Source organism: Pan troglodytes, chromosome 8 (assembly GCF_028858775.2).
Source record: "Pan troglodytes isolate AG18354 chromosome 8, NHGRI_mPanTro3-v2.0_pri, whole genome shotgun sequence".
In the NCBI taxonomy this organism is placed as follows: domain Eukaryota; kingdom Metazoa; phylum Chordata; class Mammalia; order Primates; family Hominidae; genus Pan; species Pan troglodytes.
In genome coordinates, this window is record NC_072406.2 from 136,869,802 (window position 1) to 136,887,320 (window position 17,519).

A 17,519-nucleotide genomic window follows, 5' to 3' on the forward strand; every position below is an offset into this window, starting at 1 on the left:
AGGATGGTCTTGATCTCCTGACCTCGTGATCCGCCCACCTCGGCCTACCGGTTCCTTCTTCTCCCATGCCTGTTTATTCTTCTAGTACAACTTATAAAAATCACAAATAGATGTTTTAGGTTCCTAGAGATATCACTCAGGGCCTCAAACTATCTCCAATGTCTTTCACATTCAATTTCTGGCACCCAAAAATGAGCAGACATTCAAGGAAACAACCAAACCCAAGGGGAGAAATTGACTTTAGAAACAGACCCGATAGGAGACCCAAATAAATGAATTTTCAGAAAAAGATTTCAAAACAACTGACAGAAATGACAATGACAAGTGGGAGAATTCTAGCAGAGAACTGAAAACCACAACAGAGAAACAAACAGGGCCAGACACGGTGGCTCACGCCTATAATCCTAGCACTTTGGGAGGCGGAGGCAGGCAGACCACCTGAGGTCAGGAGTTCAAGACCAGCCTGGCCAACACAGTGAAACCCCATCTCTACTAAAAACACAAAAATTAGCCAGGCTAATTTTGTGGTGGCGAGTGCCTGTAATCCCAGCTACTCGGGAGGCTGAGGCAGGAGAATTGCTTGAACCCGGGAGGTGGAGTTTGCAGTGAGCCGAGATCACGCCACTGCACTCCAGCCTGGGCAACAGAACAAGACTCTTGTCTCAAAAAAATAAAAAATAACATAATTGAAAAATACAGTAATTAGGAAGTTCAAGGGTGGGCTTGATAGCAGACTAGACACAGCAAAAAATAAAAAAAAATCAGCAAAGAACAGTCAGAAGAAAATATCCCTGTTATACACAGAATGACAAAAGAATGGAAAATTAAAAACAGGAAAGAATATCAAAGACATAATATGGGCCAGGCATGGTGGCTCAAGCTTGTAATCCTATCACTTTGGGAGGCCAACGCAGGTGGATCACCTGAGGTCAGGAGTTTGAGACCAGCCTGGCCAACATGGTGAAACCCCTCTTTACTAAAAATACAAAAATTAGCCAGACATGGTGGTGGGCACCTGAAATTCCAGCTACTCAGGAAGATGAGGCAGGAGAATTGCTTGAACCCAGGAGGTGGAGGTTATAGTGAGCCAAGATCGCGCCATTGCACTCCAGCCTGGGCTACAAGAGCAAAACTCTGACTCAAAAAGAAAAAAGAAAAAAAGACAGAATATAGCACAGAATATAAGATGTAACACATACACACACACAGTCATGTGTCATCATGGAGTGTACTTACAAAAACCTAAATGGTAGAGCCTACTGCACACTTAGGCTACATGGTATGGCTTATTACTCCTAGGCTACACACCTGTACAGCATTTTACTGTACCGAATACTGGAGGCAACTGTAGCACGATGGTATCTGTGTACCTAAAGATTTTTTTTTTTTTTTTTTTTTTTTTTGAGACAGGGTCTCACTCTTGTAAGTCAGGCTGGAGTGCAGTAGCACAATCATGGCTTACTGCAGCCTTGCCTCCTGGCTCAATCAATCCTCCCACCCCAGCCTCTCAAGTAGCTGGACAGGCTCATGCCACCACCATGCCTGGTTAATTTTTGTTTTTTTGTTTTTTTTTTGTAGAGACAGGGTTTCGCCAGGCTGCCCAAGCTGGTCTTGAACTCCTGAGCTCAAGTTATCCACCTGCCTTGGCCTCCCAAAGTGCTGGGATTACAGGCATGAGCCACTGTGCCCAGCCCTAAAGATATCTGTACATAGAAAGGGTAAAAATACAGTATTATAATCTTATAGGACCACCATTGTATATGTGGTACATTTCAACTGAAACATTGTTATGTAGTGTATGACTATATATACATACACACACACACACCCCTCTATATCCACAGGGGTTCGAGACCAGCCTGGCCAACATGGTGAAACCCCATCTCTACTAAACACACAAAATTAGCCGGGCGTGGTGGCGGGTGCCTGTAATCCCAGCTACTTGGGAGGCTGAGGCAGGAGAATCACTTGAACCCAGGAGTTGGAGGTTATAGTGAGCTCCGGAGTTGGAGGTTATAGTGTGTATGTATAGACAATTTTAACACACAGTCTATACATACACACACACACACATACATACACACAAACATATATGTATACCCAATCCATATGTGGAATCTGAGAGGAAAGGAAATGAGAATAGGGCAGAAGAAAAAATGGCATATGGCTAAGAATACTCCAATAGTGACAAAGGACCCAAGCCTCAGATTCAAGAAACAGTATAAATTCAAGGCAGATGAAAGCAAACTCCACCTAGACACATCATAGTGTATCTGATGAAAAACAAAAACAGAAAAATCAGCTCAGCGTGGTGGCTTATGCCTGTAATACCAGCACTTTGGGAGGCCAAGGCAGGCGGATCACCTAAGGTCAGGAGTTTGAGACCAGCCTGGCCAACATGGTGAAACCCCGTCTCTACTAAAAATACAAAAATTAGCCAGGTGTGGTGGTACATGCCTGTAATGCCAGCTACTCGGGAGACTGAGGCAAGAGAATCACTTGAACCCCGGAAGCAGAGGTTGCAGTGAGCACAGATGGCACATGGCACTCCAGCCTGGGTGACGGCGCGAGACTCCGTACCAAAAAAAAGAAAAAAGAAAAACAGAAAAATCTCAAAAACATCCAGGGAGTAGGGATGCGGGATACAAGGCGACAGATTACCTTTAAAAGGATGACGATAAGGCTTATAGCTAACAATAAGTGATAAAGAATGGAAGCCAGAAGATAGTAAAAGAAAAATAGTAACCTAAAATGATATAGCAAAAACATCCATCAAAAATGTAGGAAAAGTAACCATCAAAAATGTAGCTGATCAATGAAAAAGTAGTACGTATAAGAAATGGTCTTCAATGGCTGTTAATATAACAAAAAGATGAATGTTCTACACCAAATATTCTACGCCACATATGCAAATATACACCAACACCTAATAAGTTTACTTGCAAAAAAAAAATCTAATAAAAATCTCTCAATCCAGGGTCAGCAATCTTTTTCTTCTTTTTATGGAAACAGGGTTTCCTTCTGTCACCCAGACTGGAATGCAACAGCGTGATCACAGCTCACTGCAGCCTCAACCTCCCCAGGCTCAAGCGATTCTCCCACCTCAGCCTCCTGAGTAACTGGAATTACAAGGACACACCACGACACCTGGCTATTTTTCTGTGTCTTTAGTAGACACGGGGTTTCACCATGTTGCCCAGGCTGGTCTCAAACTCTTGAGCTCAAACAAACCTTCCACCTTGGCCTCCCAAAGTGCTGGGATTATAGGTGTGAGCCACCATGCCCGGCCAGCAACCATTTTCTATAAAGAAACAGAATAGTGGCTGGGCGCAGTGGCTCACGCCTGTAATCTCAGCACTTTGGGAGGCCGAGGCGGGTGGATCACGAGGTCAGGAGATCGAGACCATCCTGGCTAACATAGTCAAACCCCGTCTCTACTAAAAAATACAAAAAATTAGCCGGACGTGGTGGCGGGTGCCAGTAGTCCCAGCTACTCAGGAGGCTGAGGCAGGAGAATGGTGTAAACCCGGGAGGCGGAGCTTACAGTGAGCCAAGATCACGCCACTGCACTCCAGCACTCCAGCCTGGGCGACAGAGCAAGACTCTGTCTCAAAAAACGAAAAGAAACAGAATAAATATTTTAGGCTTTGCCAGCCATACAGTCTCTGTTACAACCAGTCAACTCTACCAATGCAGCACTTAAGCTGCCACAGACAACATGCAAATGAATAAATGTGGCTGTATTCCAACAAATATTTATAAAAACAAAGGAGGTCCAGATTTGACCCATAGACTGTGGTTTGCTGACCCTTAATTTAGGTCTAATTTCCAACGTACAGACAACACAAGGGACAGAAAACATGTTAAATACTATAGAGATGTAATTAGAAAATTCACATTGTGAAAAACCATTCGGACAAATGAACTACCTCCTACAAAAAATAAATCGTAATGGTAAATAAAGAAATCATGCAGTAAAAAATTAAGACATGTCAACCAATTGCAATGTGTGGACTTAACAGCAAAATGAAGGTGACAGAGAAAAAAGTCAGTGAATCTGAAGACAGATCAATTGAAATATAACATTTGGCCGACAAAGACAAAAATGACTTTTAAAAAATTGAAACTGTGGAGTTCACGGGGACCTGTGGAGCAACAGAAAAATTGACATTTCATGTGTATAGACTCCCAAAATGAAAGGAGAAAGACAGTAATACACACAAAAAAAAACAGAAAAAACAAAAGCTAGAAGTATCGCAAATCTGGCAAAAGACATAAGCTTACAGATGTAAAAAGTTCAGTGAACACCAAATAGGATAAGCCAAAGAAATCCAAGCCACAGCACACATCATAAGCAAACTGCAAAAAACAAAAGACAAAGAAAAAAAATCTTAAAAGCATCTAGAAAAATGATGCATTCATAGGAAAACAACAATTCAAATGACTGCAGATTCCTCATGAGAAAACATGGAAGTCAAAAACAAGTGACGTAACTTTTTTTTTTTGAGACGGAGTCTTGCTCTGCTGCCAAGCTGGAATGCAGTGGCGCGATCTTGGCTCACTGCAACCCCCGCCTCCCGGGTTCAAGCTATTCCCCTGCCTCAGCCTCCTGAGTAGCTGGGACTACAAGGGCATGCCACCACACCAGGCTAATTTTTTGTATTTTAGTAGAGATGGGGGTCCCACCATGTTGGCCAGGATGGCCTCGATCTCCCGACCTCGTGATCTGCCCGCCTCGGCCTCCCAAAATGCTGGGATTACAGGCGTGAGCCACCGCGCCCAGCCCATAACATTTTTAAAGTACTGAAAGAAACGGCTAGCTCAGAATTCTATATTCAGGCCGGCTGCGGTGGCTCACGCCTGTTATCCCAGCACTTTTGAAGGCTGAGGCAGGCAGATCATCCGAGGTCAGAAATTCAAGACCAGCCCGGCCAACATGGTGAAACCCCATCTCTACTAAAAACACAAAAAGTAGCCGGGCGTGGTGGTGGACACCTATAATCCCAGCTACTCGGGAGGCTGAGGCAGAAGAATCAATCGCTTGAACCCAGGAGGCGAAGGTTGCAGTGAGCCGAGATTGTGAGATTGTGCCACTGCACTCCAGCCTGGGTGACAGAGTGAGACTGTGTCTCAAAAAAAAAAGATTCTATATTCAGCCAAAAAAAAAAAAAAAACACTCCTTAGGAATGAAGGTGAAATAAAGCTATTCTCAGGTAAAGGAAAACAAAAAAAATTTGTTGCAAGAAAACCCTCTCTAAAATAATTTCCAAGAAGAATTTCTTAGACAGAAAGAAAAAAAAAGCTCAGGAGATCCAGAATACAAAGGTGAAATAAATATCTAGGTGAATATAATTAAATATTCTTCTCCTAGTGCATTCCTTAAAATGTTTGAAAAAAATCATAATATTATCTAATGGAATTTTCAACATAAAGGTAATAGTAAAGACAACTACAACATAAAGATGAAAGATCAAGAACCCAACATGATAAGGTTCTCACATTCCACTTATAGTGGTAAAATACTGATTGCAAGGAGATTTTGACAACTATATATATTGTAATCTACACAGGAACCACTAGAAAAGCCACACCAAAAGACACAGTCAACTGCTTAAAGCAACCACTAAAACAGCCATACGCAAAGAGATATATTCAAGAAGATACACATAAATTAAAATGAAATACTAACAAATGTTCAAATAAACCAACACCAGCAGGAAAGGAAAAAGAGAAGAATAAAAAACAGAGGTAAGGCCAGGCACAGTGGCTCAAGCCTGTAATCCCAGCACAAAGGGAGGCTGAGGCGGGCAGATCACCTGAGGTCAAGAGTTCAAGACCAGCCCGGACAACAGGGCGAAACCCCGTCTGTACTAAAAATACAAAAAGTAGCCGTGTGTGGTGGCAGGTACCTGTAATCCCAGCTGCTCAGGGAGGCTGAGGCAGGAGAATCACTTGAACCCAGGAGGTGGAGGTTGCAGTGAGCCAAGATCCCTCCATTGCACTCCAGCCTGGGCAACATGAGTGAAACTCTGTCTCAAAAAAAAAACAAAAACAAAACAGAGGTAAAAAAGGGAAAACAATAAAATGTAGACCTAAATCCAAACGTATCAATAATCACATTGAACATAAATGTTCTAAATACACCAGTTAAAGGTTAGAGATTGTTAGAATAGATAAAAATAAGTACCAACTATATGCTGGCTACAAGAAATTCACTTCAAATATAATAATAAGGTAAGTTAAAAGTAAAAGGATGGAAAACAATATAACATGTAAAAACTAAACAAAAAGGGGCTGAACATCATGTCCACTAGGATGGCTATAATTTAAAAGATAGATAATAAAAAGTATTGGTGAGAATATAGGGAAAAACCTTTTTTTTTTTTTTTTTTTTTTTTTTTTTTGAGACAGAGTCTTACTCTGTCTCCCAGGCTGGAGTGCAGTGGGGCCATCTCGGCTCACTGCAACCTCCACCTCCCAGGTTCAAGCAATTCTCCCACCTCAGCCTCCTGAGTAGCTGTGACTACTCAGGCACACACCACCACGTCTGGCTAATTTTTGTATCTTTTGGTAGGGACAGGGTTTCACCATGATGGCCAGGGTGGTCTCAAACTGCTGACCTCAAGTGATCCACCGGCCTTGGCCTCCCAAAGTGCTAGGATTGCAGGCATAAGCCACTGTGCCCAGCCAATAATATGGAGAAATTTAAACTCTCATGTATTGCTGATGGAAATTTAAAATGGTGCAGCCACTGTGGAAAATGGTCTAGCAGCTCCTTAAAAGGTTAAACTTACCGAGTATGCTTAACTGGCGTATGACCCAGCAATTTCACTCCTAAGTAAATACCCAAGAGAAGTGAAAACATATGGACACACAAAAACTTACATATGAATTTTCCTTTGTTTTTGGAGATAAGGTCTCACTCTGTCACCCAGGCTGGAGTGCGGTGGCATAATCATGGCTCACTGCAGCCTCGACCTCCTCAGGCTCAGGTGATCCTCCCACTTCAGCCTCCCAATTGGCTGGGACTACAGGTGCACTCGCCACCAACCAAACCTGGCTAAATTATTTTATTTTATTTTATTTTGAGACAGAGTTTCACTCTAGTTGCCTGGGCTGGAGTGCAATGGCGCAATCTCGGCTCACCACAACCTCCGCCTCCCAGGTTCAGGTGATTCTCCTGCTTCAGCCTCCCGAGTAGCTGGGATTACAGGCACGCACCACCACGCCCAACTAATTTTATATTTTTAGTAGAGACAAGGTTTCTCCATGTTGGTCAGGCTGGTCTTAAACTCCTGACCTCAGGTGATCTGCCCACCTTGGTCTCCCAAAATGCTGGGATTACAGGTATAAGCCACCACACCTGGCGATACACACATTTTTCAAGTTCACATGAAAAATTCCCCAAGACACACTGTATCTTAGGTCTTAAAACAAACCTTAACAAATATAAAAGGATTGAAATCATACAAATCATATAAGGCATGTTATCTGACTATAACTGAATTAGACTATAAATCTGTACCAGAAACATAACAGAAAAATCCCAAAAACATGGAAATTAAACAAATTTCTAAATAACTCATGGATAAAAAAAAATTAGAAAAATTAGAAAATATTTTGGACTGAATAAAAATACAACAAATCAACAATTTAAAAAAAATTCAAGTGAGGTATAGAACAATTTTTTAAAATATAATATATCAAAATTTGCGGACTGCAGCAGTGCTTACTGATAAATTCATAGCATTCATAGCATTAAATAATTTCATTAGAAAAGTCTCAAATCAATAACCTAAGCTTCCACCTTAAGAAAGTAAAAAAAGGAACAAAGTAAAATCAGGAAGAAAAAAAAAAAGAACAGAACTCAATGAAATTAAAAACATAAAAATAGGCAGGGCAGGGTGGCTCACGCCTGTAATCCCAGAACTTTGGGAGGCCAAGATGGGTGGATCACCTGAGGTCAGGAGTTCGAGACCAGCCTGGACAACATGGTGAAACGCTATCTCTACTAAAAATACAAAAATTAGCGGGGCATGGTGACACACACCTATAATCTCAGCTACTCAGGAGGCTGAGGCAGGAGAATTCTTTGAACCCCAAAGGCAGAGGTTGAAGTGAACCAAGATCACACCACTGCACTACAGCCTGGAAGACAGAGCAAGATTCCATCTTAAAAAAAAAAAAAAAAGGTCTAAATGTAAAAGGTAGGCTGGGCACGGTGGCTCACCCCTGCACTCCCAGCACTTTGGGGAGCCGAGGGGGGCAAATCACGAGATCAGGCATTTTAGACCATCCTGGCCAATGTGGTGAAAGCCCATCTCTACTAAAAATACAAAAATTAGCCAGGCGTGGTGTTGCGCTCCTATAGTCCCAGCTACTCGGGAGGCTGAGGCAGAAGAATCACTTGAAACCAGGAGACAGAGGTTGCAGTGAGCCGAGATCATGCCACTGCACTCTAGCCTGGGTGACAGAGCAAGACTCCGTCTCAAAAAAAAAAAAAAAAAAGAATGTAAAAGGTAAAATGTTAAAACTTTAAACAAAAACACAGGAGAAGTTCTAAGTGACCCTGTGTTAGGCAGAGTCCTTTAATACAACAAAAGCATGATCCAAAAAAGGAAAAAATTAACTGGACTTCATCAAAATTAAGAACTGCTCTTCAGAAGATACTGTTAAGTGAATGAAAAGATAAGCCAAAGAATAGAAGAAAACATCTGCAAATCTTGTACCTGGTGAAGAACTTATATCCAGAATATGTTAAAAATTGTCAAAACTTAATAAGTAAACAATCCAATTTAAAAATGGGCAAAAGATCTGAACAGACATTTTACTAAAGAAGATAAACAGGCCGGGCGTGGTGGCTCACGCTTGTAATCCAAGCACTTCAGGAGGCCAAGGTGGGTAGATCATCTGAGGTCAGGAGTTCGAGACCAGCCTAGCCAACATGGTGAAACGCTATGTCTACTAAAAATACAAAAAAATTAGCCGGGCGTGCTGGCGCGCACCTGTAATCCCAGCTACTCAGGAGGCTGAGGCAGGAGAATCACTTGAACCCTGCAGGTGGAGGTTGCAGTGAGCCGAGGTCATGCCACTGCACTCCAGCCTGGGCAACAGAGCGAGACTCTGTCTCAAAAAAAAAAAAAAAAAAGATACACAAGTGGCAAACAAGCACATGAAAAGGTGCTCAACATCTTTCATTACTCATTAGAGAAATGCAAATTAAAACCGTAAGAAGCTACTACAGTTAATATCAAAAACAGCCTACTATATGATGATAGAAGTGACAGCAGTGGTCACCTTTAGAAGGGAAGGAGTGGGAGGGGCCACAAGGAAGCTCCTATGGTACTAGAAATGTCTTATTTTTTGGTCAGGTTGGTGAATAACACAAGGGGTTCATTTTGTACCACTTATGCTCACCTTTCTACATAAACTACACTTCAATTAAGAATTTCAGGGCCGGGCATGGTGGCTCACACCTGTAATCCCAGCACTTTGGGAGGCCAAGACGGGCAGATCACGAGGTCAGGAGATCGAGACCATCCTGGCTAACACAGTGAAACCCCATCTCTACTGAAAATACAAAAAATTAGCCAGGCATGGTGGTGGGTGCCTGTAATCCCAGCTACTCGGAGGCTGAGGCAGGAAAATGGCATGAATCCGGGAGGCGGAGCTTGCAGTGAGCCAAGATCGCCCCACTGCACTCCAGCCTGGGGGACAGAGTGAGACTCCGTCTCAAAAAGAAGTTCAGGCCAGGCAGAGTGGCTCACACCTGTAATACCAGCACTCCGGGAGGCTGAGGCAGGCAGATGGATTACCTGAGGTCAGGAGTTTGAGAACAGCTGGCCAACATAGCAGAACCCCATCTCTACTACAAATACAAAAATTAGCCAGGCATGGTGTACGCCTGTAATCCTAGCTACTCAGGAGGCTGAGGCAGGAAAATCGCTTGAACCCAGGAAGCAGAGGCTGCAGTGAGCTGAGATGGCACCACTGCACTCCAGCCTGGGTGACAGAGCAAGACTCTGTCTCAAAAAAAAAAAAAAAAAGAAAAGAAAAATTCACCTCAAAAAAGAAAAACACTTCCCAAAAACGCCCCCTTATCTATGTGGTTTCACCAGTGAACTCTAACAAACATTTAAGGAAGACGTAACACCGTTTTTTTTTTTTTTTTTTTTTTGAGACGAAGTCTCGCTCTGTCACCCAAGCTGGAGTACAATGGCGCAATCTCGGCTCACTCGGCTCACTGCAAGCTTGGTCTCCCAGCTTCATGTCATTCTCCTGCAGCAGCCTCCCGAATAGCTGGGACTACAGGCACCTGCCACAACATCCAGCTAATTTTTTGTATTTTTAGTAGACAGGGTTTCACCGTGTTAGCCAGGATGGTCTCGATCTCCTAACCTCGTGATCTGCCCACCTCGGCCTCCCAAAGTGCTGGGATTACAGGCGTGAGCCACCGCGCCCAGCCAGTAACACCATTCTTAAAATTTCAAAAAATAGAATTTCAACTAATGATACCAGCATATCCTGAAACCAGAACTTGACAATAGCATCACAAGAAAATTACAGGACAATCTCCATCAGGAGAGAGCTGCAAAAATCCTAAACAAAATAGTAAACTGAATCTAGTGGCATATATAAGTTTGGTTTATTCCAGAAATGCACTTAACATTTGAAAATGGGCCAATGTAATTCATCAACATTAACAGACCATAAGAGAAAAATCACTTTATGATCTTGATAACAGGAAAAACATCTGACAAACAACAAGATTCATAAGAAACACACACACAGCCAGGTGTGGTGTTGGGTACCTGTAATCCCACCTACTTGGGAAGCCAAGGCAGGAGAATTGCTTGAGCCCAAGTGTTCAAGGCTGCAGGGAGTTATGCTCACACCACTGCACTCCAGCCTGGGAAACAGAGCAAGGCTCCGTCTCGAAATTTAAAAAAAAAAAAAAAAAAAGACAGAAACCAGCCAGGTGTTGGTGGCTCACACCTGTAATCCTAGCACTTTGGGAGGCCAAGGCAGGCAGATCACCTGAGCTCAGGAGTTTGAGACCAGCCTAGGTAACATGACGAAATCCCATCTCAACTAAAAATACAAAAAATTAGCTGGGTGTGGTGGCACCCACTTGTAATCCCAGCTACTGGGGAGGCTAAGGCACGAGAATCACTTGAACCTGGGAGGCAGAGCTTGCAGTGAGCCAAGACTGTACCACTGCACTCCAGCCTGGGTGACAGAGTGAGACTCCGTTTCAAAAAAAAAAAAAAACACACACATACACACATACATACATACACACACACACACCCCCTCTTAGCAAAGCAGGAATAGCTTCCTTAATCTGATATGGAGTTATCTACAAAACAAACAGTTAACATCACACCTAAGACTGAAATATTGAAAGCATTTTCTGAAAAGGGAAAAGAAGACAAGGATGCCTTCTATCACCACTTCTTTTCAACATTCTACTGGAGGTCCTAGATAATGTAATAAAAGGAAAATTTATAAAGGATTGGGAAGGAAAAAATAAAATTGCCACTATTCACAGTGTATATAATTACATGTGAAGAAAGCCTAAAATAATCTACAAACTGGCCGGGCACGGTGGCTCACACCTGTAATCCTAGCACTCTGGGAGGCCGGCGCGGGTGGATCACTTGAGGTCAGGAATTCAAGACCAGCCTGGCCAACATGGTAAAACCCTGTCTCTACTAAAAGTACAAAAAAATTAGCCAGACACAGTGGCATGCGCCTATAGTCCCAGCTACTTGGGAGGCTGAGAGGCAGGAGAATTGATTGAACCCAGGAGGCAGAGGCTGCAGTGAGCTGAGATCACACCACTGCACTCTAGCCTGGGCTACAGAGTGAAACTCCATCTCAAAAAAAAAAAAAGAAAAAGAAAAGAAAAGAATCTACAAGCTATTAATCTCAAAGTATAAATCATTAGCCTCTACCAGTAAACTATTAAAACCCAAAAGAACCTATATAGGTAAAGAAAGAATAAATGAAACTGATATAATTGTACAAAAGAATTTTTTTTTTTTTTTTTTTTTTTTTGAGACGGAGTCTCACTCTGTCGCCCAGGCTGATCTTGGCTCACTGCAAACTCCACCTCCCGGGTTCACACCATTCTCCTGCCTCAGCCTCCCGAGTAGCTAGGACTATAGGCGCCCGCCACCACTCCCGGCTAACTTTTTGTATTTTTAGTAGAGACGGGGTTTCACCGTGTTAGCCAGGATGGTCTCGATCTCCTGACCTTGTGATCCACCTGCCTTGCCCTCCCAAAGCGCTGGGATTACAGGCATCAGCCACGGCGCCCAGCCACAAAGGAATCTTATGTGGCAATAAAAATGAACTACATAGCGAGGCATAATGGCGTGCGCCTGTAATCCCAGCTACTCATAAGGCTGAGGCACGAGAACCGCGTGAACCCAGGTGGTAAAGGTTGCAGTGAGCCAAGATCGTGCGACTGCACTCCAGCCTGGGTGTCAGAGCCAAGACTCTGTCTCAAAAAAAAAAAAAAAAAAAAAAAAAAAAAAAGGCTGAAAGACACCAGGAATAGCACACCCTAAAGAGTTTCATTTATACCTTCAAAAACAGGCAAATTAATCTGATGTTAAAACTCATCTTTTGTTCATGATTGGTAGATAGTGGTTACTTTTAAAAAGGAAGGAGGGCCAGACTGGGCAACATAGTGAGACCTTATCTCTACAAAAAAATCAAAAAATGAGGCGACAGGATCGCTTGCGCCTGAGAGGTTGAGGCTACAATGTGCCATGATCTCACCAGTGCACTCCTACCTGGGTGACAAAGCCTGAAAAAAAAAAAAAAAAGGAAGAAAGGAGTAATAATTGGTAGAGAGTTCAAGGGGAATTTCTAGAGTTCTATAATATTTTACATCTTGACCAGGTGATTGTTATGTGGATGTATTCACTTTCTGATAATTCACTTAGCTGTATACTTCTGATTTGTGCACTTTAATGTACACACACTATATCTCAATGTTTCAAGAAGGGTTATTTCAAGTTCTTCTAATCATATTCCACTACTAAAAACATTTTAACAATTCCCCATAGCCTAAATGCAAAATCGAAGGTCTTAAGTATGGCAAAGCATAATATGGTTCCTATCTTTAACTTAATCCTCATGTCTGTCCATCCCCACATATACTTTGTATTTCAATTTATCAAATTATTTACAGGCCCAGAACATAAAATACTGCTTCAGCCTTCATGCCTTTAGATAATATTTCCATTAGTTGAAATCTTCTCCCTCTTTACACGCCACTAGGTCACCAAACTGTCCCTGAAATTTCCACCCAACTTGGATATTTACTCCTCCAAGATGCTTCCCTACCCCTCCACTCCAAAATTAATCACCCTCTTTTCTATATTCAGTGTATTACTGCATGCATCAAGTGATAGCACAACTGTCCATATGTCAGTCCATACTCTATTGTAATGTAAACAATTCAAGCACAAAGTCTAAATTTTCCTGTTGCCAACGCCAAACATGAGGCTTGGCATGTGGTGGTTACTTAACAAATTTCACTCTTATGTTTATTTCTGTACTAATTAAGACTGTAAAATTATCTAGGATGAAGCCTAAGTCTTATAATTCCTCCACAGCACACAGCATAGCAAGAGCACACTGCAGGCATACAACAGTGATGGTTTAGCTAGCAGTGGAATGTTTACCAAAACACAGTTCCATGGACAAAATGCGCTTTTCAAACCATATGCTTACCTAAGATAAGATACGTATGTCCTACTGGAATTGCAAAAGGTCATCTTTATATATATATATATCTATATGCATTTCTAGAGTTTTGAGCTACAAGAAACCAATAGCAATCACCTAGTCACAACCCTTAGGAAAGAACAGAAGCCTAGAAAAATTAAGTGGTTTACTCAAGGTTAAGGCTATAGCCAAAAGAGTCAAGACTAGGACTCAGATTGCCTAGGTTCTCTCACAATCCATGTAGCCTCCCTTTTGTACTATCTGACTTCTCCAAGTATGACTGCTTTACTATTTTATATTTAGATGGTTAATATCCTCAATTGCTGGGCCTTTAAAAATTTTCCTTTTAAAATTTGTCTTTAACAAACAAATACTAAAAGTACCAACAAGTTCAACCAGGAAAACACCATTTCCAGTTCCAATATCAAGCACTGAAGCATCCAGTGGAATCTTGTGTTTCTGCATCCACCTTATTAGTCGATTCATACTCTCTTCTCCAAACCTGTTAGAGAGAATCAGTCAAATAACTGAGGGATACAGAGCAAAAGTCACCACTATATTCCATTTAAGCTATTTATACCATATGCTCAAACGCTTATTTGAAAGTGAAAACATCTGTGACTGCTTAAGCTTTGTCTCTACTGTAATTTAGGAGAAACCACCTCCAGGAATACAACAGAATAGACAAGGTCAGTATGTTATTTACTAACATTTCTCTATATCAGCATTAACAGTTGTATGTGTTGGTGTCTCAGAATTTTATTGTTTATTGACAAAGGACAACTATAGGGTGAAATGCTGTCATCAAATGTAAATGTGAGATATTAAAAGAGGGCTCACACCCATTCTCCCAACACTTTGGAAGGCCACGGTGGGAGGACTGCTTGAGGCCAGGAGTTCGAGACCAGCCTGGGTAACACAGTGAGACCCTGTCTCTACAAAAAAGAAAATTTGCTGGGCATGATGGCATGCAGCTATAGTCCCAGCTACCCAGGAGGCTGTGGCGGGAGGATCACCTGGGCCCAGGAGGTCCAGGTTGTAATGAGTTATGATGATCATGCCACTGTACTCCAGCCTGGATGACAGAATGATACCCCACCTCTCTAAAAAAAAAAAAGTAAAAAATTAAAAAATAATAAAAGAAGAGACATACTTTAAATCTACCCACTAAAGCCAGACTTAATCCAGGGTTCCCAGGATTTTTAGGCTTTCTTTGGGTATAAGCACTTGAATATATGCATTTTTTTTTTTTTTTTTGAGATGGAGTCTCACTCTGTCACCCAGGATGGAGTGCAGTGGCGCGATCTCAGCTCACTGCAATCTCCGCCTCCCAGGTTCAAATGATTCCCCTGCCTCAGCCTCCCAAGTAGCTGGGACTACAGGCACGCGCCACCATGCCTGGCTAATTTTTTGTCTAATTTTAGTAGAGACAGGGTTTCACCATGTCGGCCAGGATGGTCTCTATCTCCTGACCTCGTGATCTGCCTGCCTCGGCCTCCCAAAGTGCTGGGATTACAGGCGTCAGCCACCGCGCCTGGCGAATATATATGTATTTTTTTAAACACACACACATATACATACAATCTTCTAGATTACAACTTGATTCTTTTCCTAACTCACCAGATTTCACCTGTATCTCCATATTCTCGGAAAGTTTGCAGTTCTCTCTCATAGACAGCATCCCAACTATGTAAAAAATGAAATGCAAAGCAAGACTCTTGAATTAAACTGTATTATGAATTAAATGTATGTTTCTAATACATTACAGAGCTATTTATGACAGAGGTTTAAACATCACTAGTGTTATTAATAAATACACATAGTTCAATCTTTTAACGTCCTTGAGTTAAAAGAAGGAAATACATGGGCAAGGAGAATACGTTTATACTGTACATGTAAAGCATTTAGGACAATATCTGATGCACAACAATAAGTTTTAGCCTAAAAAAACACAAAGACATTTGTCCACGTATCCCTAAGTCCCTGACCCAACTTCAAAACTTGATGAAACAAGCACATCTGGTCTCAAGTGTGCAGGCACACAGTCTCTTTCCTGTGCTATTTGTCTCTGCCTATTCCAGTCTTCTAGCCCTCCGTTTAAATTTTCTCTGGACGCTTTTCTTCTTTTTTTGAGACGGAGTCACGCTCTGTCGCCAGGCTGGAGTGCAGTGGCGCGATCTCGGCTCACTGCAACCTCCGACTCCCGGGTTCAAGCGATTCTCCTGCCTCAGCCTCCCGAGTAGCTGGGACTACAGGTGTGCGCCACCACACCCCGCTAATTTTTGTATTTTTAGTAGAGACGGGGTTTCACCATGTTGGTCAGGCTGGTCTCGATCTCCTGACCTTGTGCTCCGCCCGCCTCGGCCTCCCAAAGTGCTGGGATTACAGGCGTAAGCCACCACGCACCTGGCCCTCTGAATCCTTTTCATTTGCCGTCTCTTTTCCTACAATGACTCTCTAGAATCCCTGCTCCCTCTCATCCCGCCAATTTACCTCTCCCCAGCTGTTCCCTGCAGCCATTCATCCACCCACATTAATTCATTTAATAATTCCTGAGCGTCTGTTTGAGGTCAGATCGCTTTCTTTCACCCCAAGATCCCCCACTATCTCCCCGCTCCCGCCTCGGGTCATCCGCTATTCCCACCCCACTTCCAGCTCCCACATCCCTCCCCTCCTACTCAGCCTTTTCGGCTCCCAGGCCCAGCACTTCTCCCTCGGTCTCTCACTCTCGCCGACCAGCCCTATTCGCCAGCCTCGCCCTCTCCCCCTTTCCCCCAAGCCTGGCCCTCAGGTTCGAGACTCCCAAAAGGCCTCCCAGGAGCCAAAGCCTGTCCCGCACCCACAAGCCCCTTGGGCTCCAATCCCTTGAAACGTCGGTTAACCGCGTAGGGCGACCCCTAGGGATTCCACTCTTTGAAATCTCCGTAAGCCCCCGCCAGGTGGCCCTGGTCCCGTCACGCCCCCGAGGGTCTCCCTGTCCCCGAGCCCCGGGTCTCCACCCCGCCGTCCCCTTCTCGGGGCCCAGGCAGGGCGGCACGGCTCATCCTCCCCTGCCCAGCGTCACACTCACTGCTCGCGGGTCCCCAGCGCCGACGGGACGAAACCGTCCTCCCCGGGACTGCCCTTGTCCGACCGCGCCGCCACCGCAGCGCCACCGCCGCCGTCAGCGCCCGAGCTCATTTCGCTCCACGTCCTGGACGGCCGTTGGGGCCGCCATAGAGACGGGGCACAGGCAGAGCGGACGAGCGGGCCGGCGCCTCTAGGCGGCGGGAGGCCGCCCTCTCGACTGCTCCAGCCCCGGCGCTGGGGCTGGGATGGGGACGCGACGCCCTCCGCTCTACCACCGGCTCCCTGCGCCGGCGGGGACCGTGCGCTCTCCCCACAGCGTTAGTGGCATCCCCTTCGTCGAGGTCCAAGAGCGGCTGTATTTGGGGACTGCTGTTTGTCAGGGACCATTAGAGGTATTGCATTTTGGAAAACGGCTGGCTTCCGCACCGTGGACACCTAAAGCCGACGCCGCTCTACCCAAACGCAGAAATCGCTTCACCTCTCCACCGCGTGCGCCTGTCTGCGAAGCGGGTGCGAGCGTCCATCCAGTTATTTGGCTCCTTGGCAAGAGGCCAACTTCGTTTCTGGCTAAGATTCTGACTTGAAAACTGCGTTCTGGCCTCTTGTGACTTGATGTCACCGGTAGACGTGGAAATTTATGTCCAGGGAAAGGAATGCCCTGCAACTCTCCACAATACGCCAAACACGGGGGTCAGTGTGTTGTGGAA

General features: G+C 43.9%; 1 protein-coding gene across 5 annotated transcripts in view; it reads right to left on the minus strand.

Annotated features, from left to right (window-relative positions):
• The window catches only part of EEF1AKMT2 (EEF1A lysine methyltransferase 2), a 34,903-nt gene extending 17,850 nt beyond the window's left edge, over positions 1 to 17,053 (minus strand). Inside the window, exons 1-3 of one of the 5 annotated variants that reach the window (XM_003951782.6) lie at positions 16,814 to 17,053; positions 15,364 to 15,429; positions 14,131 to 14,245 (exon numbers count right to left, since the gene is read on the minus strand). In XM_003951782.6, coding sequence (XP_003951831.2) covers positions 14,131 to 14,245; positions 15,364 to 15,429; positions 16,814 to 16,923 — 291 coding nt within the window. In that variant the 5' untranslated portion in view covers positions 16,924 to 17,053. Of the gene's footprint in view, positions 1 to 14,126; positions 14,246 to 15,363; positions 15,430 to 16,813 lie in introns of all 5 variants that reach the window. The other 4 variants (XM_063781197.1, XM_054659956.2, XM_063781199.1 and 1 more) reach the window with 4 other exon arrangements.
• Between the last annotated feature and the right edge of the window lie 466 nt (positions 17,054 to 17,519).